The sequence below is a fragment of the Pseudopipra pipra genome, chromosome 6 (genome assembly GCF_036250125.1).
Source record: "Pseudopipra pipra isolate bDixPip1 chromosome 6, bDixPip1.hap1, whole genome shotgun sequence".
NCBI classification, from domain to species: Eukaryota; Metazoa; Chordata; class Aves; order Passeriformes; family Pipridae; genus Pseudopipra; species Pseudopipra pipra.
In genome coordinates this window covers 14,454,094-14,481,176 of record NC_087554.1, presented here as the reverse complement: position 1 = coordinate 14,481,176, position 27,083 = coordinate 14,454,094, and the positions used below count along the sequence as shown (strand labels likewise).

Genomic DNA, 27,083 nt, shown 5'->3' with positions numbered 1-27,083 from the left:
CTCACCGCAAAATGCTGGAAGTCTGAGCTGCTATCAACCACAGAACTACACTTTTGACAAGTAAATCTTCAAATTACTTCATCCTTTTGGGTTGTTTTGCGGGTTTTTTAAAATGTTTAGGAAAAAAAAAGTATTTTTTAAAAAAAACCAAACTTTTTAAAAAATTAAACTGTATATATAAATCATGTGCTTGGCATGATTTATATATAAAACTAAAAGTGTAGGTGCAGGTGACATATTCACAGTAAGCACACAAAAAGAGCCAAGCAAAGTGATACAGAGAAAGGGGAAACACCTTTGGCTACACTCGGTGTCCTGGCAGCCACATGTTGCTTTTCTAGTTTTGTTTATCAAAGAAGCAAGAAAGATTAACTAGAACAAGAGAAATCACGCAGTATTGGGAAACTGGACCATCTAAAAGGAATAGATGTGTGCAAGGACATGCAACTATTCATGTATAAAAAGTAGAACTAGTCTAAAGTAAGCGTTTAATTGCAAGACCCATAACAACTGCTCAGAATGCTCAGTGATTACTTCAAAATGCTAGTCTGAAATCCCTAGGTGGGCTGCTTTAAGTAGTTGTAGGTGGTGAAAGTTAATTTCAGCCCCAACTGGCTGACTCCCAGATATCAACTGGACAATTGCCTTGCCCAGGGAATCAGTGCCAATAGCTGTTTACAGTGTGTATCACAGCACTTAGAGCTTAAACTGAAGGGAAAGTCCATGGACACGTGCAATTAGAAAAAAATAATCACAAATCCACTGGCACTGAAGAAAAACCCCTTATGCAGGATTGCTAATTCCTAAAACATCCTAGGATGTTTTAGCAATTCTACAATGTTGGTGTCTAAACTGAAATAGAAACAAAATATTGAAATTAGAGTAAGTAAACACGTGGATGAGAATATTGCTGTTTACACAATAGAGAAGTCAGATCAGAATGTTTCTGAATAATGCATCTTGTCAGGAAGATACATCCTTTCAGGCGTGCACATGTATGTATTTACACCCACAGAGACATCATAGTGCCACAGATGGGTTCCACCTTCCTGCCTCCTTTTGTTGCCTCTTCCGAGGATATGCCCCTCTGGAAGTTCATGTCACCAAGGGTTAACCCTTTGCAGCTGGATCATTTTTATTGCAATTTTTACTTCTATTTGGACTATAGACATTTTCCTGAGCAGCCATAGCTCACGTAAGTTCATGGGCTCCTTTGTTTAAAAAAAAAAAAAAAAAATCCTTGTTTAGTCTAAATAACTCTAGAAAATTTTATAAGTGGGATTGAACCCCTTTAGTTCCAGGTCTGTGTTTAACCATTATATCCTTGGATTTAGCTTCTTCAAGCAAATTTTAGAAGTGGGATTTAGTCCCTTTATTTCCAGATCTCTGTGTAACCATTATATCCTTGGATTTAGCTTCTTGAAGCAAATTTCCTGCCACCAACTGCCCGATTTATTAGATGAACACTTTCCTCTTTTTGAAGAAAAACGTGCAGGTGAATTTCAGGAATTTTATTATTATTATTATTAATATTAAAAATTCGTTTTAAAAAAAAATGCCCAGTACCGTTTCTTTTCTGTCTTTCTTTTTTTTGTATTTCACGGAGTAATCACCTGACCCGAAGCCACAGCATCCCACAAAGCAGCCCCCTGTAAATAATGGAAGGCAGCTGGGGGAGTAAATCCATCCTGGATCAAATGTTTACAAACAAACCGCGGCACGAAACCCTTCCTCAGGGAAAAAAAAAATAAATAAAAAAATTAAAAACATAAATAAATAAAAAGAAGAAAAAAAAAAAAAACCACCCCGAGGGGTAAAAGGTAAAGGAACGCCCCCAGCTCGCACGGGGAGCGATCCAGGGCCGGTTCCGGCGGGGGCTGCGGCGGCGCCGTTCGCCCGCTCGGCCCCCGGGCGCGGCCGCCCCCCCGTCCCCGCCGCACTCACACACACACACACACAGACACACGGTCCCTCCCGCCCCCGGTGCTCGGGGCGGTGCTGAGCGGCGGAGCGGCGGCGGGGAGCCATGCTCTCGAGGAAGGGGATCATCCCCGAGGAGTACGTGCTGACCCGGCTGGCGGAGGATGTGCCGGATCACGCCCGGTACCGCGCGCGGGAGAGGCGGGCGCGTTTCGTGGGCAAGAACGGCGCCTGCAATGTGGCCCACAAAAATATCCGGGAGCAGGGGCGCTTCCTCCAGGATGTCTTCACCACGCTGGTGGACCTCAAGTGGCCACACACGCTGCTCATCTTCACCATGTCCTTCCTCTGCACCTGGCTGCTCTTCGGCATGGTCTGGTGGCTCATCGCCTTCGCCCACGGGGACCTGGACCACAGCACGCGGCTGCAGCGGGACCCCGGGGAGGGGGCGGCGGGGACCCCGGCCAGCTTTGTGCCCTGCGTGACCAGCATCCACTCCTTCACCTCCGCCTTCCTCTTCTCCATCGAGGTGCAGGTGACGATCGGCTTTGGCGGGCGCATGGTGACGGAGGAGTGCCCGGCCGCCATCCTGGTGCTGATTGTGCAGAACATCGTGGGGCTGGTGATCAACGCCATCATGCTGGGCTGCATCTTCATGAAGACCTCGCAGGCCCACCGGCGGGCCGAGACCCTCATCTTCAGCAAGCACGCGGTCATCGCCCTGCGGGAGGGCAAGCTCTGCTTCATGCTGCGCGTGGGCGACCTCCGGAAGAGCATGATCATCAGTGCCACCATCCGCATGCAGGTGGTGAAGAAGACCGCCAGCCTGGAGGGGGAGGTGGTGCCCCTCAACCAGATCGACATCCAGATGGAGAACCCCGTGGGGGGCAACAGCATCTTCCTCGTCTCCCCACTCATCATCTACCACGTGATAGACAAGAACAGCCCCCTCTATGACATTTCCCCCATGAACCTTCACCACCACGAGGACCTGGAAATCATTGTCATCTTGGAAGGGGTGGTGGAGACCACAGGCATCACCACTCAGGCCAGAACCTCCTACCTGGCAGACGAAATCCTCTGGGGCCAAAGGTTTGTGCCCATTGTCGCAGAGGAAGATGGGAGATACTCTGTGGATTACTCTAAATTTGGCAACACAGTGAAAGTGCCCACCCCTTCTTGCACTGCGAGGCAGCTGGAGGAGGACAGGAGCATTATGGACACCATGACATTGTCCCCTAAAAGCACAATGAGGAGGAGGTCTGTCAAGCTAAAACCCAAGTTTACCATAAGTGAAGAGCCTTCCTGATGCCTTCTGACTGGAAAACTCTGTTAGGGCTTTGTATCTGAAAGATGATCTCATGAACTCAAAACACTGAGGTGGCCTCTTACTTTTTTTTAAATTCAGGTTGGTAGCACAAGGTATGTTCTGGTGTTATTTATTGTGGGGAAATCTAAAGCTAATTATATTTTTTTAAAGATGTGAGAGATTTCAAGCAGAACTGGGTGTAGGAAAACCATGGTCTGCAGCTTTAAATTTCAAGTCAGACTATTTAATTGCACGATCATTCTGCATTGATTCAACTGCAGGTAATAACACATTTTCTCAAAAAATAAATGTGTATTTATCCTCAGACATTGCAGTTTTTAGGGTCTTGCAGTGTTCGCAAGTCAGTAGTTTTTAACTGCTTTTTTTTCTTACTTGAACAATCAATATAGCAAAATAAAATATTAATAATTAATAAAGTAGGCTGGATTTAAATAATAACAAAAGGGTCAAACAATGTTATGTATGACAGAAGACCAGATCTGGAAGTGTCTATATATTATACTCTATGTCTCAAAGAAATATACTGCTGGATTTGCATCATCCATATTGTGTTGTATGGAGCCACTCTTACCAGATGCAATATGAAATGTATTTGAATATTTACCTTTGTTTATTTTAAAAACCTTTACACTTCCAAAATAAAACATTCAGGAATACCTATTTGGACTGTACCTTTCTGATAGTAAGCAATACTTTCCTTTAAAAGGAGTAACAGATAATATACAGTTGAAATTAACTATAAATCAGAAAAATTCTCTATTTCAGTTTCTACATTAAGAGAAGCAACATTCCCCTCCGCCCAAGCCACATGGCCATAGGATACTCAGTAAAAAAATTAACCTATCTTGGGTCATGGTGAATTCTGCTAGATAATCAGAGAATAAAAATAGGATTAGATATTTTAAATGAAAGGGCAATGCTGAATGCTGAAATTATATCTGCATGCAGTAGGCAAAACCTTTCACTCCTTTCCCTTTTATAAAAGAAGCTGAGGTTTTTGTGCTTAGGGGAAGGAGGGATGTGTAAGACAGTGTGGTCACTTCTGGGATGCTGTGTCACAAAATAAACTCCTGCTGAGGAAACGATTCCCTTTCTGATTTCATCCTGATCTCCCTACACACCCGGCGCCTGCCTTGGTTTTTAGCTGAATTCCAGATCTGTCATTTGCCAGCAAACATGAAGGAGCCATGTTCACCCTCTCGATTCCACAGTGATAACAGGAGCAATTCCCCTTAGCACACTGCTGCAAATCCACTATCTGGGCACACTGGTAACAGCAGCGATTTTATTTCTATGCAGGGTTATCAGGAGGTAGCTCCAGGATTAACTACAGTGCAACCAGTCACCCAGGAAAAAAATATAATGTTCAAATACAACCTAAAAATAAGTATTACAGAACTGATCCAACGCCTGTTACACAAGCTGTGCAGAGGCACCAAGTTAGTTTCAACTTAAAGGAGCTTCTAGTATCAAGTGTTGTGTGTTATGTAGTTCACAACAGACACCCAAAATGGTTTGTGTTGGCAACATTATGGCAAACTTTTTATGCCTTATTAGTGTAACAATAAGACAAACTCATTAAGAAGTATAAGAAAACTTCCATAGTGACTACAGAATGCTTTCAGGCATCTATAATGAAACAGAACAACTTTTGGCTGAAATCAAATGTTGTTTTAAAATGCTAAAATATTAGTTATATTTTTGCTGTTTGTGTATTTCAGTTTTATGAAGTCCTGTATCAGCATTATCAGACTGCCAGTTACAGGAATAAATACCTGCTCAGTTTCCAAACTCCCACTACACCAGTACTCTTCTGTGAACAGCTCTCAAAGTGTGATAAGAGTTTGACAACAAGAAGACAGGAAAACTAACATTAACAAGTAGTCAGCAAAGAAAATTTGGAAAGGCATATTTTACATTTGTAATCATACCCCCCCCTTATTTTTTAAAATGCTGAATGGTTAAATGCCTTTGATGATTAAGTTTTTTCTGTCAGATTGAGTTGAACTGTCGCATTATTTTCCAGCTTTCCCTTTTACTGCCCCTGTGCTGTCTCCTGTTGCCTGTCAGAGGGCACTTACTGTAGAGCTACCTGCATTTCCCAGGCACCTTCATTCCTTTGAAAGTTCATTTTTTTTAATCACTTGTCACAATAGCACTGCTCTGTTCTTACAAGAGGCATAGACAAAATATTAGTTATCTTTCCGGTGACTTGAAATCTTTGACTTCTCTATAATCTCCTTAGTGCCTTATTTCAGTGTGTAAGATACACCTTAAGGTTCTCTCATAAAATATTTTCAGCTCTGGTTGCAATTTTAAAGCTCTTTTCAAGGTTTGACCTAAATGTGAAGCAGTTTCAGCAGCAATACCATGCAACTATTTTCAGGAACTGATGCAAGCTTCTTTTTGCCTCAGGGAGATCTGTGAAGGAGAGAGGTAGAAAATTCTCTTTGTTCACTGTGAATGGAAGGGAAAAGATGGGAGGAAACAGTTTGCTTTCACTGGGCTGCTGTCAGGACCATCTTTTATGTCACTTCTTTTACAAGAATTGGCCTGATTTTCCACGTCTTGCAATAAAGAGACATCAAAATATTATGAGGAAGGCAGGATTTGTGCTGTTAAAACAGTGAATTATTTGAATCGAAGTGTTGGTGATTTTGAATCTTGGGATTGTTTTGATCTAAAATCCTTCTGTTCTTTCACCATTGAAAATACTCAAAAGCATTTCAGGGGCATAGCAAGGAAGAGTAAGTGTATTTATTTTGCACTAGGGATATCACTTTTTTTTGGGGATCCTTTCATTTTGTCATTTACACAGTATTTAGGAGCACAGGTATCTGAAATTTTTCTGAAAGTTGCACTTGTGCTGACCACCCCCATTCTCCGTGGGAGGGTTCTGAAGAAGGCGTCGGTGCAATCATTTGACGTACAAAAGTTCCTCATTCTCAGCAATGAGCAAACACTGCAGTTTTTTGTAGTTGAAGTCCAAAGTGAGTGGGCTTTTGAACTTTCTTTCTCAGCCCACGTCTGCTTTTTGGTAGGTGGTATCACAGTTTGGATCCTGCTTAGCAGCCAGGGAGAGTGTGCCGTGGCTCCCACATGTCCTCTGCACAGAAACCGGCATGAGGGAAGCCAGAGGCTTGCACTGGCTGAGGTGTGGACATGGACACAAGAAGTAGGAAGCACAGGTTTTGTAGTGACCCAGTGATGAGTTTTGGGTGTGGCAGAACCAGCTGAGTCCATGGGAATTGCCTTTCATGTGCTTCAGAGTCCAGATATCATTATCAATTTGTGCTCATAAGTTCACACTGTTTAGTGCATTCCAGCTGGAGCTTGTGAAGCTGCTTGGATGGAGAGAAGGGTCATAGAGCTGGTTAATCAGAAAGGGAGGCTGGAGAACACTTACATTTTATGCCATAGTTCTAAAATACTTGTAGTGACTGCTGGTGAGCCACTGAATGTATCAGTTTCATGTTGTGTTTCCTAATGAAATCAAGGGACATACTTGTGCAAAATTAGAGTATAACAAGGTCCCACTTTGTCTCTTTATCCCTCAAGGCCATGATAAGTACAGTACTTCAGTAGGACATGTCCCTATAAAATAGATACAAACCAGAAGTGAACTGAGGAGGTGGTATATTAGGGCAAAAGGGAGTAAGGGACACAAAATAAATACATTTAAAATCCTGAAATTACACAGTGAGAAGACAAGAGTGTCAAGAAGTAATAAACTGTTTTCTTTCGAAGGACCAGCAAAGGTGTGACAATGCTGATACGTGAGATGAGAGGCCTAAAAAGCAGCTATGAGAGGCTGGTATAAAAGTCTTTAAGAAGGCCATGGTTTACATGCTAGCATAGATCAGCAACAGGGTCAATGTCAAAATTCTGGCTGCCCTGTAAGGAGAGACTGCAGGCTGGGCATGATCAGCATTACTCAATCCAGTGGGTCAATATTGCTGTGTGTTGAGCAAGGTACGAGTCACAACAGAGCCCTGTTGGAAGCAGTGTTAGGAGGACTTTTTGGCATCTGACCCTTGTGGTTAGTTATTTATTAATAGTTAATAATATCAAACTAACAGGTAATTAATAGTTTTTTTGAAAACTGAATTTGTTTCTTCATGTTTTCCTTTCTCTTCCACTCTTTCTTTGTACATCAGTGTCCCCTTAAAGTAATTATCATAGGTGTGCTAGCACCAATTGTTTGGGATAAAGCACAAGAATGTTTTGAGAAATAAAACATTTAAATAGATACTAGAAACTGAAAAATCTCTGTGAAATTGCCAAGCTTGCAACTTTAATAGTGGTTATTTGTACAAAGCATGGAAATACCTATTCCTAGGAACTGGATATTAATAAACCACCTTGAATTATTCCCTCTTGCTCGTTTTGCAGGTTTGTGTGGAAGGGGAAGTGCTTTAGCTCCACATTAAGGTTCAGGAAAAAAGAAGAAGGTTCAAAATCACTGCATTTTAGGCTCCCTAGTTACACCTTTCCCTCTCCTCATGCTCAAAGTCATGCTGGTGTGTCCACTAAAAATGGGCAAGGTCAGTGTTCCTTGCAGTGCATGTTCCTGTGTGGAACTTCCTTTATCCAGGCCCAGCTGCCCCATTCCAAGGTGGACATCTCAAACCCATCAGCCCTGATCCAAGCTTCCTGGAAGGCAGTAGAAAAATTTCCACCTGTTTCAGTGTGGTTTTGGATCAAATGGCATAATCTGCCAACCTGCTGAAAGCATGTGCTGCAGCAGAAAGGGGGATTTAACCATCACTGCAGACCTTACTGAAGCAAAGATGCTGTTTGAGGTGAGAGGACCCTTGGGTGAAGAAGGCCTTGGGTGAGCTGGACCAGAGCAGGCGGTGGGACGTGTGTTCAGCGTGGCTGGGGACTGTCAAACTGCCTGTGACAAGTGACTCAGTGCACTATTTTTGATCCAGCAACGGGAGAAAGATACGTGATACAAACCTCCATACCCCCAAGGAGAACTATTAAAAGAGCAGAAGACATTCTTAAGAGGCTGCAGATGCTGCTGCCTCCATCCTGCTCTAAGCACTATTGGGTCCCTGGAGAGGATGGTATGCTGCATGTTTTTCTGGCTTATGCCCCTGTTTTAATATATAGCATGACTTTAAGGAGTTATCACAGGGGAATGACTCAGTTTAAAGAGAATTTTCAAAAATCACCACCTGCAGCTCCTCTTCACCACTTGCCTCTGTGAACCTTTGTGCCTTAGGAGTTTAAATGCCAATGGAAACACCCAATGAGGGTTTCCTAACTAGCTCCCTTACTGCAAAGCTCAGCAGCATTAAATAAGCAATCCAATCTGAACTGGAGAGGGTTTAGAGGCCTTGTGATAGTGGCCCCACAGAGAAACATGTCTTCTCTTTCTTTCCCTTGCAGGAGCTGAGGCCCTGAGCTGGGAGTAGGGCTACCACATGCTATGGCAGGAGGTGGGAGCCACATTTTTATTTCTCTAGTTCTTCCTTTTACATTTGCTATTTTAAGTGGCCAATACCTGCTTATGGTTTTGCCTTTATGTTTTCTCTGCCCAAGAGAGGGTAGGTACAGCATATAAATAGCATTGTTGTTGTTATAGTCACAATAATGTTATTCCTGAGTGAAGCTGAAGCGCAGAAATTAACAGTGAGCATCAGTGCCAGAAAGAACGGACTCTTGACTTCAATGAGCCCCCCTTCTATCCAGCCCTCATTTTAAATCCTGAGCCTTTAAATCCAAGAGAGCTTGCCAAGGAGTTCATTAGCACCAGGATTTCCCTCTTAGGGTTGGGAACTATTAGGTTAATGGGGTGGGCAGCTGACTCAAATAGTCTCTGATGGTGCCTTTGCTGCAACAGTGATGCTGTTCTGGCTTCAGCATCTCCTGGGAACTTCTTCCTGTGCCTTGTGAGTAAAAATCCTGTTTTATTTCCTTTTCTCTAGCGTAGAGAATATGGCCCTTGTGTCTATTGTGTAATCCTCTATGCTAAGGCACTTGAATGACTTGAATGTTTATGTTGTTGTCTTAGATCAACTTGTCCTGTTTGTCATGTACCTGAAAGGAGGTTGTAGTGAGGTGGGTTTTGGTCTCTTTTTGCTGAGTAACAAGGGACAGGACAAGAGCAAATGACCTCAAGATATGCCAGGGAAGGTTTAGACTGGATATTAGGAAAATTTTCATCAGTGAAAGCATGGTAAGGCATTGGATCAGGCTGCCCAAGGAAGTGGTTGAGTCACAACCTCTGGGGGTATTAAAAAGCCGTGGTGCTGAGGGACATGGTTTGGTGGTGGACTTGGCAGAGCTGGACTAATGGTTGGACTTGCTGATCTTAAGAGTCTTTCTTTTCCAACCTAAACAATTCTTTTATTGTAAGTTCTCACTGTCTCCTGATGAGTGCATACAAGTAATGGAGATGTTAGTTCTACTTTAGTTTTAAAACTTGAGGAATAAAAGTTAGATAATGCTTCTTTCATGGGATGGGTGGACAAGAGAAGCAGTGAGATAAGCAGGAAGAACAGAGTGATGTTCTTGCAAAATGTATGGATTTTGGTGTAACAGAGTGCCCAGAGAGCACCTTCCTTGTGTAAAATGATGGTAAATTTTGAACCTGAGGGTAAAGAAGGTACCCTACCCAGTGATGTTTTACAAGATGTCTATCACTCTGTATGTATACTAATCACTGAATATACCAGGATAGCTTGATTTGAAAGAACTAATGGCTGGCTACATCAACCTTGGACAAAGCTCGTGCTTGCTGAGAATTTATCTAGAATTATAGGCAATAAACAGATATTTTTTTGAAAGTCAGTATCTATCTTTAAAAATTACTTTGTAGGAAGTAGCTGTTATTTTGTCACAGATTTTCTTCTATCAAGAGTTGTCTGGATATTCATAACTGAAATCTTTACATTTAGAATCCACCTGCTTTACTAATTGGATCCATTTGGTTTGCGAGTTTGTTCTTTCATGTTTCCTTTTTGTAATTTTTATTTGAATTTTTTTCCTACTTACTTTGTTCATTACTGTACGTAACCTGAAAAGCACGTCACCTCTGTTGTGCTCTTGATCATCTATTTAAGGAGAAAAATAAAATAAAAAGTTCCACAATGTGTCATAACCCTGTGGTCAGAACTCTTGAATTACAGTACTACCATTCAAGATATTTCCATGGTATCACAAGTGTTTCTACTCTTTTGTCCAAATCTGTCCTCACTGAAGAGAATCCATTTTCTTTTTAAGTGGAGTTAAATCCAATTGTAAAATTTATGTTTCCTCAAAAGTCTCCTCTTCAGTAGAAACCTCACGTTTGGACCTACATTCTTGACTCTGTTTTATGTTTTGCAAGTTACATAGGAGATGAAACCAAATCCCTCCTCATGCAGTCCTTATTTTCTCCTTCTTTCTCCATTGGGAATAGTCCCTTAAACCAGATAACTAAACTCAATCGGTTTCTGTTACTTCCATGTACCTGGCACTGAGGTGTCACATCCACAATAGCCTTTGGATGTGTAGTAATGCACTTCATCTTCAATGTGGGAACTGCTTCTTGGCTGGATGAATCAGAATTGTTTATTTTACTTTTCCAGAGAGAAGAGAATAAGTGTTCTAGCAGCAAAGCTATTCCATAAATGTGTCATATTAGATGAATGGTTTTGTGTTTTACTGTTAAAACTGTGATTTTCACACTTCACTGTAACATTAAATAACTACCTGAAGAGACAACTATAAATATAAGACTCCCTGCCAGCTTGTTCCTCTTGTTTGGACTTGGCCTTGAGTAGGCTCAGTGTGAAACTTGCATGTTCAAAAACATTCTCTTTTACCACTGAACCTCTGTCTGGACTTCCAGAGGTCCCTTACTGCCTCCTTCAGGTGACTTTCATATCAAAAAGCAGCTTCATTTAAAAACTACCAAAATCAACCTGGAGACAACTTATTTGCTGGTGATGGACAATATGGTTTTTGCCTATTTCTTCCTCTTGCTAATCCCAATTCTGGAGTTCTGTAGGTTATACAGGGCCAAGCAGCTGCTGAATAAACACTGTCACTTATCACACCTTCCAGTACTGTTTGCCTGGTGAGGTGAGGGTCATGCTCAGGTGTGATATTGTCAGAATGGCCTTTATAGCTCTGTTTTAAAACTAAAATGGAGTTTTGTTGTTCATGGTTTTGTGTGCCTTTGATTTGATGTCAGAGAGAGTTTATTAGCAGCCCTGTTAGGTTCTTCTACAAAGTAGGAAGAAATTAAATTAATTACAGTAGTAATACTCTTATCCTGTCCCATCATAAGGGGAGTTAATGTATCTGTAGAAAAATACATGATCTTGTGTTAAAAAGTATTGCCCAATTTACGCCACCCAACAAAGTTTTTAGTAGTAGGCATTACTCAATATCCAGTCATCACTGGTTTCCACACTGACTCTCAGAGAAACTACTCCAAAGTGTGCTAAATTCAACAGATGTTGTCTTACTGACTTAAAGAAGCCTGGATGCAGTTCAGAGAAAGCCTGGCTAAAATAGTGTACTGGCATTCACATTTCATTCATTTTCCTGAAACAGTTTATTATAAATGAAAAAATACTGATCAGCATTAATTCAGAAGTTTGACTTGGTCCTTAGTGAGTTATTGGTGGAAAGTTCTTTTAGTTTGCTTTTAAAGTTTATGGTATTGCTTTAGTTCATTCAACTGCAAAACTGGGAGCGAAAATTGAAAATTTCCACATAATTCTGATATACCAAAATACTTCCTTAGAGATATGATCTCCTTTAGGTAAGACTCCAATACCTCTAATAACTTTGTGGGGTGTCTTATTCCTTTATCCAACCAGTCTAAAAGAAGCTTGAGTATTTACAAACTAGTATCCAAATTTAAACTAATTTCTAAGAGATAACAAACAATAATAAAACAATACACTTTGCCTGCAAGCTTAAGTTGAAAGGCTTGCTCTACACACCTGTTTGATGTTGTCAGGTACAAAATTTGATACGGAAAGTTCAAGACACACCAAGTCTTATTGGCTGTGGTTTGTGTAGGAATTTCTCTTATCATGGAGAAAGGAGGAGGCTTTGCTAAACCAAGAGAGAAAGTCTTCCATTAAAAAGCTGCTGCAGTAAAATACTCCTGGGACACTAAGCCAAGAGTGATTTATTATAGAGGAAAGAACTGCAACAGAAAAAAAAAGTGTATGTGTGCTGGTTTTTGGGTGAGTACACACATACCAACAGTCATACTGCATATATGACTTAGAAGAGAGAAATCTTACTCTTTGTTAAGGGAGGTGGCTTTTTTTTCTTGCAGCAGGAATATGACCAAAGTATGACTCCTATCAACACTATAGCAATAAAGCACTTGACTTGGACAGGCTGTTTTGAGCCCATTCACCATCATCCACCAATTAAAACATTCTGTTACTTTGCTACAAAAAAGACTTATAGTTTGAGGACAAACTCGTTAAGAAGTAAACCCCAGGCAAGGGTTTGATGGTAACAGTCCTCAAATATGAAATGTAAAGTCTATACTGCTTTCTTGCCACTAGAATTTTACAGCAGGGTAAATATGAAATTACATATTGTGGTTGAGAGGGTAGAGGGTAAGTGAAATAGATCCTGTCAGATATGATATCTCATGGAAAGCAAATTGGTGGTGGAATAGCTGGATTAAAGGTAACAGAATCTCAATTTTTGGCTTTTATTTTTTTCCCAACCACTTTACTTTCAGCATTTCATAGCAGGGAGTATAACATTCTTAACTCATTTGAAATAAAACAATTCAAGGAAAGCAAATATCCAAGTTAAATTCAACCTTTGTTTATGCTAGTTTGTTGGAGCTTTTGTAAAGACTCTCAGTAGCAAAAATAACATGCCAAATGAATATACCTGTGTGGACTAATTCTATAGAAGCTTTGGCCGGCGTCTCCTGGGCCTGAACCAAGCTTGCATGGTGACTCATGAGTTACACCTTCCTGTTCCAAATGACTCTGTACAACTGAAATAAAATTATTTTCCCCTACAAATTACATCAAATAGTGCTTTGTACTGCCCTCACAGTGAAAGGACCCATAGATGTAGTATACATACCTGGGAACCTTAGAAATCTTTTTTTTTTTTTTTTTTTTTTTTTTTAGTTTTCTCCAGGCTACAAAGTACATTACTTTGAAAGCATTTTTTTCCCCACAAATATGAAAGCTGTAGTGTTATCTGAAGCACGGAATTGAGGTAGAAGCAATTGCCTGAGTGGGCCAGTAACCCTTGTCTTGATTATATCTCCTCCATTAACCACTAAGTTTAAATCTCTTCAGGTCAGAAACCACTTAGTCTCTGTGTCTGTGTGCATAGAGTATATAATATTTCTTACTGCTAGATAAGTTGTTAAAAGGAGGCCAAAGAAATTTAATTATTTATCTCTTTATAGCCTTGGTATTTATATAGCTGGTTAATTATACAGGAAGCAAGAGGAATCCTGTCTCAGTAAGGAATATGAGAAATAATGTTCTTTTGACAGCTTAAACATAACAAACCTCTAGTCCTCTGGATATGAAAAAGTATTTATTTATACTAATTTAGTACTCATCCACCTACAGGTCTTCTGTAACAAATGTAACATGTAATTACATATTTTATTTTCCCTGGTTTATGAAGTTCCCAGCTTCTACTTGCTAGTCCTTCTTATGGTCCCCTAAAAACAGCGATGCCAGCACAATTTAAAAGGTTATGAATTGGAGCAGTTTCCCTGCTGCAGAATAATCTATTTAATTTCTCTTAAAGGTTAAGTGTCATCTTATTAAAATATGCTGCCTCAGGAAAATACTTAACAAACTCCAAGAGCTATTCTTTCCTTTTTTTTTTCTGTAATAGTGTCTTAAAAGCTTCCAAAAGACGTAGAGCATTACATCTGCTCAATGGATTAGGCTCCCTGATTTGCAGCAGGGGAGACAGGAATACAGGTGCTGTGGACACTGAAATTCTCAGGCTAGCTCTGTTTCTCAAGATTAATCTAGTCCTTGGGCTAGATTTAAATCTACATCTACATTTTTCTTTCTTTTGTGTGCATTAGTTTGCAAGTGCAGTGCTCTGTAGGTGTGTCATAGCGGAACACTCAGGTATGTGTAGGATTTTTTTTTTAGGACTTTATTAAAATCATGACAAATCCTGTGAAATCTGATCAGGAGCAGTATCTTTGTTGCTCCTTAGGTTTGGCCCTCTCAAAACTCTCTATTTTTGGCATGTCAGTACTTATAAAGCTGGACATCCAGGACACAGCTGCACTGACCTCACTCCAGGGCAGACTGAGCGAATCTGACTCACAACAGAGCAAATGCAGGTTTAAAGACAGTGTGTCCTCTCCAGATGTTTTCAAGTGGATCAAAGAGGAAAGCATAAACACACTGCCCAAAGAACACAGGATAGGAGAGTCACCTTGTAAACTGAGGGAACAGGATTTCCTTGTAGTATTCTTTGAATGTGCAGCATCAGCAATGAACTGCACTGCAAGGTCTTGTAAATGAAATTTGGTTTTCCTTGCAATACAGTTTTGTCTCCAGCAGGAAGAAACCCTTTCATTTTTAACTTCAGTATCTGTGGAGGATCCTTCTGAGAGTTACTCATCACCTCTATGCCTAAAGAGTTCAATTCCTTCAGGAAAGAAAGAATGGGCTCTCGAAGTTAAAGTGCCTGCACAGCAGTTGGCGTGCCCATTAAACATTGCACTGCATCCAGCACTGGTAGGCCTAAAAAGCAAATCACCAGATTCCTTTAAATGTTATCAAGACAATATAGAGCATTGCAAGGTGCTGACTGGGGGGGTTCCTCATCCCGGAGAGGAATCCCTGCTGGAAGCTCATAACATAGGCCAAGAGAAAAGGATTGGGGAAGGATGGGTTTCATGGTTGCACTGTACGCAGCTGTTAAATTCCTCTGAAGAAAAGCACAATGTGTTTGAAGGGTGTTTGCTTTCCCTGGTTAGAGAGATCCAGTGGCTATGACCAACAGTGTTTGAGAGATTAAGCTGCCTTCTGTGAAGGGAATGTGACTTCTGTGGGGAAATGGCTTCCAGACATCTTATTTAAGATCTCGGGAAATGCTTTGCATCCTCCTAGTTCCTGCAGGCCTGTGAGGGAAACGACCAGCTGTTGGACAGCTGATTGTGGCAGCTAAGGCAGCTATTTGGAGAAAATACATAGTATTACTAAGAGCAATTCCATGTGAACACATAAGAATCACTGTGTATTCATGTGAGAGTGTCTAGAGTAGAAGACCACAGCTCTGGAGACAAAGAATGCCCACCCTTACAGCAGCGAGATGAAAATTTGGGAGTTTTAAAGTGGACACTTGCTTTAAAAAGATTATCTTTTTTAACACTGACCGTAGCTCTACCAACTGTAAATCCCACACCTCCTTGTCTTCCAGAAACTAAACTATACTGACACTTCATGGCAAAGCATTTTGACAGTCAGTGGTGTTGTCCACTCAAGAGAATGTTACTTCTGTCTTTCTTTATAAAAAATGTAGTAAAAAATATATGATACAAGAGTGTCATAAATGATTTCAGTGGAAGGCTCTGCCCTGTGCTGCTCACATACATTTGGAAAAACATGAATGGTGTGTGGAGCCATGAAAGTCCCGTTCTCCTCTATGTGCGCCTGAAACTGAAAAGGTTTTAGATTGTCCTGGTCCTTTAGCAGAGCTGCTTTATCTTCTCTTGCAGCATTGCTTTGTGTGGTACAGAAGAAAATTTGTACATTCTTCTCATATGGATACTTTGGATAAAAACTTTAGTACTAATAGTTGGGATGAAAGCCCACAAGCTGGTGATTCAAAACTGCTTCTTCCTAATGCTTCTTTTCTATGCTTCATTTGAACACTACTAGTTTTTGAGGAACTGTAAGGAAAAAAGGACTCACTTGTTTCTAGATGCACACTTACCCCCAAGTGCTGGACAGACTGCAGCCGGTTTTAGGGCAGCGTTAAGGAGCTGTGCACCAAGGAGAACAGCTGTGAGCTGCATTTACACAGTGCTAATGACTGCCTGAAATAAGCTTGAGATACCTTTTTTTTTTCAACTCATAAACAATGAATTGATTCTTCACTTTACAAAGGTTTAGATACTAGACTATGATAGTGCATTAAAGTATTTTATTGCCTTATTACTTAAAACATGCAGTTACATTCTCTGGATTGAAGAGCTGCAATTATTTAAACAGTGTTTAGTCCACCACTGATGGCAGACATGTGACTGTACAGTCAGCACAACCAGACAGCCTCCAAGGTTTCTTCTGTGTGGATTTGTTTGTAAATGGGTTATTTAGATGCATAAGTTTGTTAGTGTTTAATAATGAAGAAAGCACCTCATCAAACACTTGAGAGTTACCACTTTGAAGATTTACTGATGACACATATGCATCAGGCATGAGCAGAATGATGTGTATTAGGCACTTTCTGGGTCAAACTGCATCTTTTCAGTCAGTCCTTTGTGGCAGCATGTGAATACATTGCATCTAGTCCCAGCCCTGTTTTTCCCCTGTTTCATAACTACTGTGTTGCAATTTGGTTCTGAGGGGTTTTTTATTTGTTTGGGGGTTTTTGGTTTTTTATATTTAAAAAAATGCTCTGTGCATACTCAGTGCCACCCTGGCTTTGTCCTGAGGAGCCCAAGGGACATCTGAAACATTGAGGACATGTCTAGACTGACAGATGAGCTGTGATGAAACATGCATAAGCCGGCAGGGCCCAGGTCTGCAGTGCCACGTCACGGCACAGATGGCTTAGCAATCTCCAGCCTGCCTGCAGCTGCCAAAGGACCAAAGGAAAACTTTTTGCTTTTAAGCAAATGGGAGCAAAAGCATGTGAGTGTTGCTTTTGGGAGCTGGGGCTACAGATCACAGTAGCGCTAAAAGGAGTATTCCAGTGCTGGCTGTAGTCGCTGATCCCTCCTTATTAGCCTTAGAATAAAATCATTTGCAAGAACAGTTTTCAGTGTCGAAACTGTAATACAATCAGAACTGAAATTTAGACACTGGAAACCACTGATGTGGTTGATAGTGCTTAATGTACAGGAAAGCAATCAGCCCAACCGAAAGACAAGCAGCTGTTAATACAAAGACTGAGCCAACTGAAATGCAACTGGGGACCTGTAAATAATTAATAGATAAATTAATAAAGACTATTATGGTGATACTGTCATTGCCTGTAGATTGAACTAAATCTACTCATCAGGACAGGCTTTTTTCTTTCTGAAAATGCCGTAGAAATTTAAAACACAGATAGTTATTTGAACTATGAATAATGTCTCTGATTTATTAAGTTTTATAATCCTCAGTGAACACAAATCTATGAACATTTACAGCATATAATTTTCCTCTTTCCTTGTTAAAAATAAAATGCATAGAAAGAGGTTATTTAGACTAAGAAATATAACTTTTGTGGTTGAAATTGAGCTGTGGCTTTATGTGTAGTAAGCAGCATGACATTGAACACAATTAAACTAGAGATGTGTGGAAACTCCACAAAAACTTAAGGCATGCCTGGATGACAACTCCCTGTTCCTTTATCTCAGTTCAGCATTTAACAGAATTATCTTTATCACTTTGCTTGGCTGTTCGTTGGTGAATAGCCGTGGGAGCTTAAGACTGAGTGAACCAGTTTCCCTAAGCTGGCTCTAATACATGCAACTTTCAGCTTTAGAATTCCCTTGAGGGAGGGGGGAAGCTAATATGAACCAACTTGTCATCTACCTCCAAAGAAGCTGTTCCTTGAGCAGCCTCAGGAGTGACAATGAGCTGGCACCTGTATAATCCTGTTTCCTCCAGCTGTATTTTTTTTGGCAGGAATGGTACAGCATTGCCTTTTTTATTTCACTACCACATAGGATCCTACTTGAGGACTATGGTTTCCAGCTACAAATGTAAATAGTAGCTTTTCCTGGTCAGCACCTTGGGTTTTTAAACACCAAGTAGTTCTCATGTTGTTGTTATCCATTTGTGGTGCACAGTCCTTGGATGGTACAGAGGTGTCTGTGTTCAGGAAAAGCATCCTTAGCTTAATGCCTATTTGCACTTTCAGGGCCTCTTTCAAAAGGAAACAGTTTATAATGTAAGAAATTCATTTTTGTAAAAGAAAAATAAAAGCCCTTTTGAAACATAGCAGATATTGTTTAGGTTTTAAGGGATCATTCAGTTTTCAACGTCCTGTTGTATTGTGGCACCCCTCTGCTCCTTTATTAAGTTTGGAAGTGCTCAGTAATCCTTGTCTTAGACTCCCTCTAGTGAAGAAATGGTATGCAACTGTATATGCTTGTTAGCTGAGAAATCCTTGTGTGTTTTAACAGATGTTGTATCACTTCTCCATGGTATTAAATGCACTGGCAAGGTCTGCACAGCCTCTAGAATTAACATGGGCTCAGGAACTTCACTCATGGCTGCTGAAGTATGTAGTGTCTTTCTGTGACTGGAAATTTCCATACATACAAGTTTGCAGAGAACTCTACTCCACGGCTGAATATTTCATCCACTCCTCCTGGGTGGGCCCTGGACTTGTGAACTGGGGTAGCTTTGGTATGAACAGAGTGGAGTTAGAGGGCTACCTGCACTTCATCCCACTTTCTCCACTGTCCCTGGTGATAGGAAGCACAAAAATGGAAGTCTTCAGTGTATTATTAACAGCAGTGATAAGATAATGAGAGGGTGTGAAATGAGATATTGGAGGAGAAACTCTGTACACTGTGTGTACCATCACCTTCTTTAACACAGAAATGGCTCTGTGGGCAGTTTCTTAGGAGGTCCAGCTGTGAGCTATTGCGTGTCAAAGCAAATACACATTTGAGTAGATACAAATTGCTTGCACAGAGACTGAGCAGCAGTCACTGTGCAGTCATTCAGACCAACAGATGCTTGAATTCACAGAAAAGGGGCAAAGAAGGGAGAGGTCAATTTTGTAGTGCTGCTCTATCCCTGCCTTTGTCACTGAAAGACATACCAGGTCTAGAAACTTGGACATCTCTGAAAAAATTACTTTCCCTCACTGATATTGTACTTCACCACACAGGCAAGTATGTGGGCTGTCATTTAGCATAGTATTTGATAGTATAATTATAAAAACTGTTACTATTGGATACAAAGTGTATCTGGCAAGTGTAGCTTTTATGGTATTAGGTAACATTAGAGTAATTGTACATGGTTTTGATATTTGCTGTCTGTGGACGCATAAATAATAGGACTCAAGCTAGATTCCTATTTCTCATCATGTAAAAATAAAAAACCCCTCATTTTTAGAAATGTAACTAAACTATAGTCAGTAGTGCTGGTTTTTTAGATGGGACTCTAATTTCACAATCTCGGTGCGACTATCTCTTGATTTCAGTAACAGATATTTCACGATGTAAACAAGAAAGTACTGCTGGGGCCAACCTCAGGGACAGCTCTTGGCATCTGCTACTTTTGCATAAATTATCAAGGGACAAGCCATAGTTCAGAGCTTTGCTTGTTTGCAAAATGCCCCTCTACATATTTTTCCTAATCAAGATACTCACAAGATGGAAAAGTCTAACGTGCCTAGGTATGGCTTCATGTCCTGTGGATCTCACCAGACACCTTGCCCCAGCCATTCTGACATCCTGAAGTGGCCAACACCTGGCTACAAATGCAAAATCTCTAACCAAAGAATGTAACCTCTAGAAAAATAGGTTACTAAGCACATGAGTGCTTCACCTTCTCTAGGATTTCTGGTTTGGATCTGAACAAGTCAAAGAAGCGTGTGGTGTTAAGAGTTTGTAATGCTGTTGCGGTAGCATTTTAATTAGTTGGGTTTATATATTTATGAATATAGAAAATTGAGCATTCAAGTACCAAATTAGTGAATAGCTATTGCAGTGAGACAGGTGGTGCCAGGGAAGACACAAGATCCCTTACATCTTTTTATAAATTCACATCTTTCCAGAAAGCAGGAAATGGAGAGCAAAGAGGAAGGACCTCTAAGCAGCAGAGGCGGCTTTGGGGTGACCTCACTGTGGCCTTCCAGTACCTAAAGGGAGCCTATGAGAAGGATGGAGAAAGACCTTTTTATAGGGGCAGGTAGTGACAGGACAAAGGGGAATGGCTTCAAACTGAAAAAGGGTAGGTTTAGATTATATATTAAGAAGAAATTCTTTACTATGAGGGTGGTGAGGCACTGGAACAGGTTGTCCAGAGAAGCTGTGGATGCCCCATCCCTGGAAGTGTTCAAGGCCAGGTTGGATGAAGCTCTGAGAAACCTGGTCTAGTGAGTGGTGTCCCTATCCATGGCATTGGAACTAGATGATCTTTAGGGTCTCTTCTATCCCAGGCCATTCTATGTTTCTGTGAATACAAAGCTGTATAGAGGTAAATCTGCCTCTTGCCCACCCGCTAAAAATAAAACACTAAACATCTGTCACTGTGCTGAGTTTCAGTTTAATCCAGTTAAAAACTAATCTATACAAAGTACAGAGTGGGGCTTGTTTTTTTAATACATATATTGCACTGGAGATATGAATTTGTACAACATTGATGAAATTTTACCCCTTCATCCTCCTACTGAAATCCCAGCCACGTACAAAACCAAATCTCTTTGTGGTGATACTGGTGTTTGCATAACAAAGTTGGATACAGCTTTCTTGTAATCACCTCCTAAATGAAAAGCAGAATACAGGTGAAAGCACTTATGCCAGTGATATTCCAGTCCCTTATTTATCTGCGATTATAGCTTTCTACTTCACGAGTTCAGCACCCAAGTTCCAACAACTCTTTACAAAACTCTGGCTGCTTCAAAGTATATGGGATAAGGGGGCCAATCTCCAACTGCAGAGTGAAGATCTTAAAATCAAAACATAAGAGGGTTGCACCGAAACTGAAGCTTGAGCATTACATTACAAAGCATATCATGATCATATAATGGCATTTGTTAGGAGGCAGATCCAGCCTGAAGGAATGATTTGTGTGGTAAAAAAGCCTTCACACCAAAGGTTTCAGTCCTTGATTCTCTACAAACATCTGTGTCTGTATCACTTGTCCTCTGCAAACTTTCATGTGGGATAGGGAGAACAATATCAAAATTTCCCCTCACCTTTTCCATGACATTTGAATAATTCCCTCTTTGTTTCCCTCCTCACCCTGTTACTCATTATCAGGCTACAACCTCAAAGCCAGGGCTGTGCATGGAGAAACTTTATGTAGCCATTATTATGTCTGGGCTTCTTCGCAAACAGATGAAGCTGTTGAAAGGTATTTTAGTCTCCTGACAAAGACAAAATCAAACTGTTGTTAGAATTGCATGGAAGTGACAAACAGAGGAGACAATGGTTTTGGAAACTAAAAATGTCAACTACTTGCATAAAGAATGAAAAAAAAGGTAAAAGAAGTCCAACTGTTTGAGTGGTATAAATGAAGGAAATGTGACCTGACAACTAACAAGATGAAAAAGATAAGGAACCCTAATCTGTTCTCACACTGAGTTCTGTTATATCGTGTGGAGCACAAGAATATGCCCAGGTCTGATGAAAGAAGCCTTGAACGTGGAAGGAATGTGCCTAGCTTCCATCAATCACAGTTCTTCAGAGTGAGAAACTTCCCAAATGTCAACACAAAATGTTAGCAATTGCCTTCTGTCTTTTTTGAGTTTGCCTAAAATATTCAAGTCTTATTCTGAAAAGAACATCTTTCTATAACAGAGGCATGCTTCTGTTTCTTTTCTCAAAACCCAAAATACCTCTTTTAATGCCACTGTCAGCAGTTAGACACAGAACAAGAAGGAAATGTAAAGGATGTTAGCTGAGGTGTGTGTGTATCCATTCAAAGCCAGCATTATACAATCAGAACAATCCATGTTAAAAAAAAAAAAACAACCCACACACAAAAACCCAAGCAAACAAAGAAATCCAAACAGGGTTTACACTTTAGGATACTTTCAGTTTGAAACAAATGAAAAGCAAGGACAGACACACAACTTTTCAGCATTATAGTAAAACTGACAGGAAAATCAACTTAGTCTTGTAAAATCTTGGCTTGCAATACTAGGGACCTATCCTGGTTCAATATCAAAATAATACAATCAAGTAGCACCCCTGGTTTAGGACACTTCATAAACTTAGACCAACTGCTGAAAAACTCACAGGAGTTAACAGTGAGACCCTTAACGAGTCCCAGATTCATGTCTGAGAAGAGCTTTCTGAAGCACATGGTGCACTTTGAAAAATCTGGTTTTATTGTAGGAGGTAGGATAATCTGTACAGAAAAAGACAATGAGTCTTGTTCTGTTTTGCACAATATTTCCATCAACATAAAAAGCTTATTTAATAACATGCAAATTTTTGAGATCAGCTGGCATCTGATGAAAGAAATGGGGACAAAAGTATTGTCCCAAGAGCCAGTTGAGCTTTCAACTGCTACACACAATTAGTCTCAACGAGGAGGACGGTTCAGATCAATGCACTACAAGTACAGTATTCCTTTTGAAGGCTTACAGTGAAATTCTTAGGCTTCTGTAAACATGAAAAATATTCACTGTTCCACATAATTCTTTGCTGTGTTTAAATTTTAGAAAGTGCAAATTTTCTGTGATTAAGAGGTTTTATTTTTATTTGGTCTCAAAGAAGAAAGGGTTTGGTAGCAGTGGAAAAAGCAGGCCTTTTATATATGGTCTTTGTTTCCCTATCTCTTGCTTTTCAGCATTCTGGAAAGTTTCTACATAAAACTAGACATTCAGGCCTGTTCCCTCTTTCCTCTCTGAGAAGATTCTGATTCATGCCTAAACACAGAATGGCAGACATCTCTTCCCTCTTTGTAAGAGCAGAGTTCAACAGCTCAGTCCCCTGGCCATAAAAATCTTTAATATTAATGGTTTCCCTAATTTCTTCCTCTGTTATAGCCTCTAGATGATCCCCTTGTGTTTCTCACTGATGCATTGGAGAGAAAATTAGTTTAATTTATAAATCAAACCTGACTGATACTTTAACATTCCCATGATTTTACAGTCTGAGGAAGAGAGTGGAGAGTTCTTGTTTCATTCTGATTTCCTGCCCACCCCACCCCAAGCCCCTCCCACCCTTTTCCCACCCCAAATAATAAAGATGCTATAAAGTTGAGGCACAAGTGGTTAAGGGTGAACTTGATCAGTTCTAACAGCTGGTTCTTGGACATGTCCTGGTGGTAAAGGCTGATCACCTCCTGCCGGATGTTTTGCTGCATCTCCAACTTTGTGTTCCCCAGCTGTAAAACAAGAATAGAACCATTTGTAACTTCTCAATTAAATTGGCCCCAGATGTGAAAAGTCTCTGAAGGAAGGTTCCTATCATAGAAACAATCAACAAAACCTTCCATTTTTTGGTTTATAAATGGAATCAAGAATTTTCTCTGTGAATAACAATTAAATCAGATTAAGATTACCCAATAGACTGCATTATTATTCAGTGTTTCCTCTTAGACTACTAGTTGTTTCTGCTTTCTGTGAAATATTTTTAAAACAATAAGGCATTGATTCTTTCAACATTGTTTTTTTCTGAAATATACCATGGTTTTATGGGACCTTTAATCCCAACATGGAAAGCTTGAAAAAGACATACTTAACAACTTGCTCCCTATATGTTGCTCCTTGCTGCATCAATACTTACAATGTTCTGCCTTTGCCTATGCTTGAATAATACTCATTTTCATAGTCTGATGAACTTGCAGCTGCATTTTTGGGATTCTTTTTTCCTTAAAGTATCCTTAGTAACTCCAGTGGCCTATGGATTTAAAATATTGTCTACTTGGATCTCCTTGACTCAGTGAATGAGTAGTGACCAGTTCCAGCTAATATAATGAATTCTTATGGCACCTGATTAAATGACTTTGCAGAAAGATTTTACATAAAATAATACATATGTTAAGAACAGTATCTGCTACAATACTGCCAGTATCAAAAGAATGTATCATCTGGTGAGGGGAATTTAGGCTCTCAGAACTAAGGATTGTAAAATGAAATTTCCTACAGGCTGATTCAAAGCAAATGAAAGACAAAATTAAAGTGGTTCTGAAATTTCATCATTTCCCTTCATGGAACTGAATGGGTAGAATTTCAGGGTACCAACAAAGTTGTAATCACTGAATACAGCACTTGAGGTTTGAAGTCCCACTGGTGGCCCTGCAGGGGCAGTTAAGAGCTTCTAGTATTCAAAAGGCTGCCTGGATAGATCTGAAGCCTGTATTTGAAAGGAATGTCAAGAGAACTCCTTTAAAGCACAAAGGTAACTCAGGCAAGCTGTTACAGATAAGAAGGGCTAATACATATCCAGCTGTTTTGTTGCCACCAATGAGCAAATGCAATGATTTATTATGCCACTACCTTCTTCTGAGGGTGTTGAAGCAATTGGTCTTTCATACTGTTTAAGGCTAAGTTGTCATGTCATGTTGCATCCAGTTGCTGGTAAATTGAGCACTGAGAATATTTAAATGCTTTGATTTGTTCTGCAGTCTGAGACTGCAATGCAGCCATAGAATATAAGACAGACCCGGTCATTTGTACGTCCCTGTTCTTCTCTGGATGTTCAGAGACCCTAGATCTCAATATTTTTAGACAGACAGGTACAACACAATCCTCCTTCTCTGCCCATCTTATGCCTTGTGTTAGAATGCTGTTTCTTTACTATGGATTTAAAAGTACTGAGATTTCAGGAATACTTTAGAAGAGTTATGTACTTCCCTCTTAAAGACTGTTTAGTGAACCTCTCTACAGAGGTCATTAAAATTGCTTTAGATTAATAGTTCCAACAGAAAATATAGTTGTAATGACTTTTACATTGCAAATATTATTTTAAAGCTTGTGTATCTATCAGAAAGAGACATACGGGGTTGGAATTTCAGTTCTCCAGCTGGTCCTGCAGGAGGATTTCCTTGCTGTAGTTTCTTCTGTTCCATCTGTTTTACGACCTGGTGAAAAATAAAATACAACAGTTGAAAAACTTAAATTTGTCAACTTTCTCTGATGTGACATAAATGAATACACTTATAACAAATTTTGCAGTCATTAAGTAAAGTCTTAGTTAGTTGAGTATATGGCTGAGTTGAGATGCTTGTGTAGTTTGCTGTAATTCTGAATACTAGACTATGTTTTGCTGTGGTACCATTAGTTTAGATTTCAGCTGGGACTCATACAAGAAATCAAGATAAAGAATGCTCCAGAGCTGGGAACTGTCATGAGCTGTTACACATATAAGGATACAGAAAAGGAAAAAAAAATATTCTGTTCTCATACATGTACCTGCTGAAGCTCTTGTTTCTGAGCCTGAAGCTGGTCGTGCTGCCTCTGTAGTTCTTCCTTCTGTTTCTGAAGTTCTTCTGCCTTCTTTCTAAGTTCATCTTCCTGCTGGGAAATATGATTTTCAAATTCCTTCAGCTCATCCTCAGTGAAGAGCTGCTGTTGATCTAGTGTCTGCAAGAAAATACATACAAATGTGAATACTTAGCCAGGAACACAAGTATATTTTTTATTATCTCCCCACTGAAATTCTTATCTGAATTGTACAGTTCAATTAAAAAAAAAAACAGAACAAGATACCCAGACATGACACTGTAAAGGGTTAGTACACTCTCAGCAAACAGCAAAAGAGTCATTTCTCAGCTATTTTGTCAGCAAAACTTTACTACAGATTTAGAGGTAGGAGAAAACTATCCTCTTTCTTCCAGCTGAGCTCTTATCTTCCCTTTAAAGTGATTCATAAACAAAATGTCCGTTTTCCATTTGAAAAGCATGTGTGAAAAGCTCTTCTAGAATCCCCAGGGTGGCGCCAGACCTTCTCCGTGTGTGAGAGGCCCATAAAGCTCACATCTGCATTACATTAGGCTGCTACATTTGTAGGTTACATTTAGCTAAGGCGCTTAACGACACACATACCAACACAGAACTGAAAAAAAGCAAAGGTCACAGACATGCCATTTGGTTTCCTGGTGGAGTGCTGGTAACGCTACTCTATGTTGTACTTGGAACACATTCTCATTACCTCCCAGCTGTCTGGCTCCAAAAATTCTTTTTTCTCTGTAGCTCTGAGGAACTCTTCCAAAGTCACTAGTCGGTCCTTGTTGATGTCAACCTATTTGAAGCAAAAAATTAAACTTAACCTAATGGGTGGGTTTTGATGGAGCTAATATTTAATTTCATCAAACAAATATCCTCAAATATAACCATTTTAATTGTTAAATTGTCCCATTTTCAAGGGATCGCCCGCAACTTCTTCTGAAAACTTCTCACAAGCTTATATAGCTTAACAAAAATAGAATTGAAAAGTAAATATTCACATTTTACTTCAAAAAATCATTGGCTTTATTGGAAACACTTGTGTTCACAGCCCCAACACTAACAGTGGAAGGTATGACTTTTTTGAGAAAAATGTTTTGTAGCTTTCTGGTAACTACTCTGACTCATAAAATTATATCCACTGTCAGATGGTAAGGTTCTGAATTGTGTCAGAATCCTTTAAGGGGAAGGGAGGAAATGCTTCCCTTTATGACTAATAGAAGACCAGGCTTGCTCTGTTCCTCAAGCTTAAGGAATATAGTTGAATACAGAACAATTATTTTTATTATTATTATAAAATTATAGAATATAAAAATTTTTATAATTTGAACACAGTGGTTCAAAATATCCCCTTCCCTTTCCTCTGTCTTCAGAGCTGAAAACCCATCAGACTTGGTGAGCTCTCTCTCCCTGAGCTCTCTCTCCCTGAGCTCTCTCCTGAAGGGACAAAGGTGAGCTGTATGAAAGAAGCCCTTGCTCTACACACCAGAATCTTAACCATCTGCCAAGTACCAAAGAACATTTAGAGTTCTTCCCTGTTTGACACAATTCACAGGGAATTTCT

At 40.1% G+C, this 27,083-nt stretch overlaps 2 protein-coding genes across 2 annotated transcripts in view; one reads left to right on the top strand and one right to left on the bottom strand.

Annotated features, from left to right (window-relative positions):
• The first annotated feature begins 1,852 nt into the window (after nucleotides 1-1,852).
• Nucleotides 1,853-4,335, top strand: KCNJ11 (potassium inwardly rectifying channel subfamily J member 11). Its single transcript, XM_064657472.1, has one exon. It carries the CDS (start codon nucleotides 2,027-2,029, stop codon nucleotides 3,227-3,229), a length of 1,203 nt encoding a protein of 400 aa, XP_064513542.1. The 5' UTR covers nucleotides 1,853-2,026; the 3' UTR covers nucleotides 3,230-4,335.
• A 16,309-nt stretch (nucleotides 4,336-20,644) lies between these two features.
• Nucleotides 20,645-27,083, bottom strand: part of NUCB2 (nucleobindin 2) — a 29,512-nt gene continuing 23,073 nt past the window's right edge. The window contains exons 10-13 of the mRNA XM_064657471.1: nucleotides 26,226-26,315; nucleotides 25,487-25,657; nucleotides 25,074-25,155; nucleotides 20,645-23,457 (exon numbers count right to left, since the gene is read on the bottom strand). Of these exons, the coding sequence (XP_064513541.1) occupies nucleotides 23,345-23,457; nucleotides 25,074-25,155; nucleotides 25,487-25,657; nucleotides 26,226-26,315 (456 nt within the window). The 3' untranslated portion in view covers nucleotides 20,645-23,344. The remainder of the gene's footprint in view (nucleotides 23,458-25,073; nucleotides 25,156-25,486; nucleotides 25,658-26,225; nucleotides 26,316-27,083) is intronic.

Coding starts and splice junctions, on each gene's coding strand:
- KCNJ11 (XM_064657472.1), top strand. CDS start 2,027: ATGCTCTCGAGGAAGGGGATCATCCCCGAGGAGTACGTGCTGACCCGG.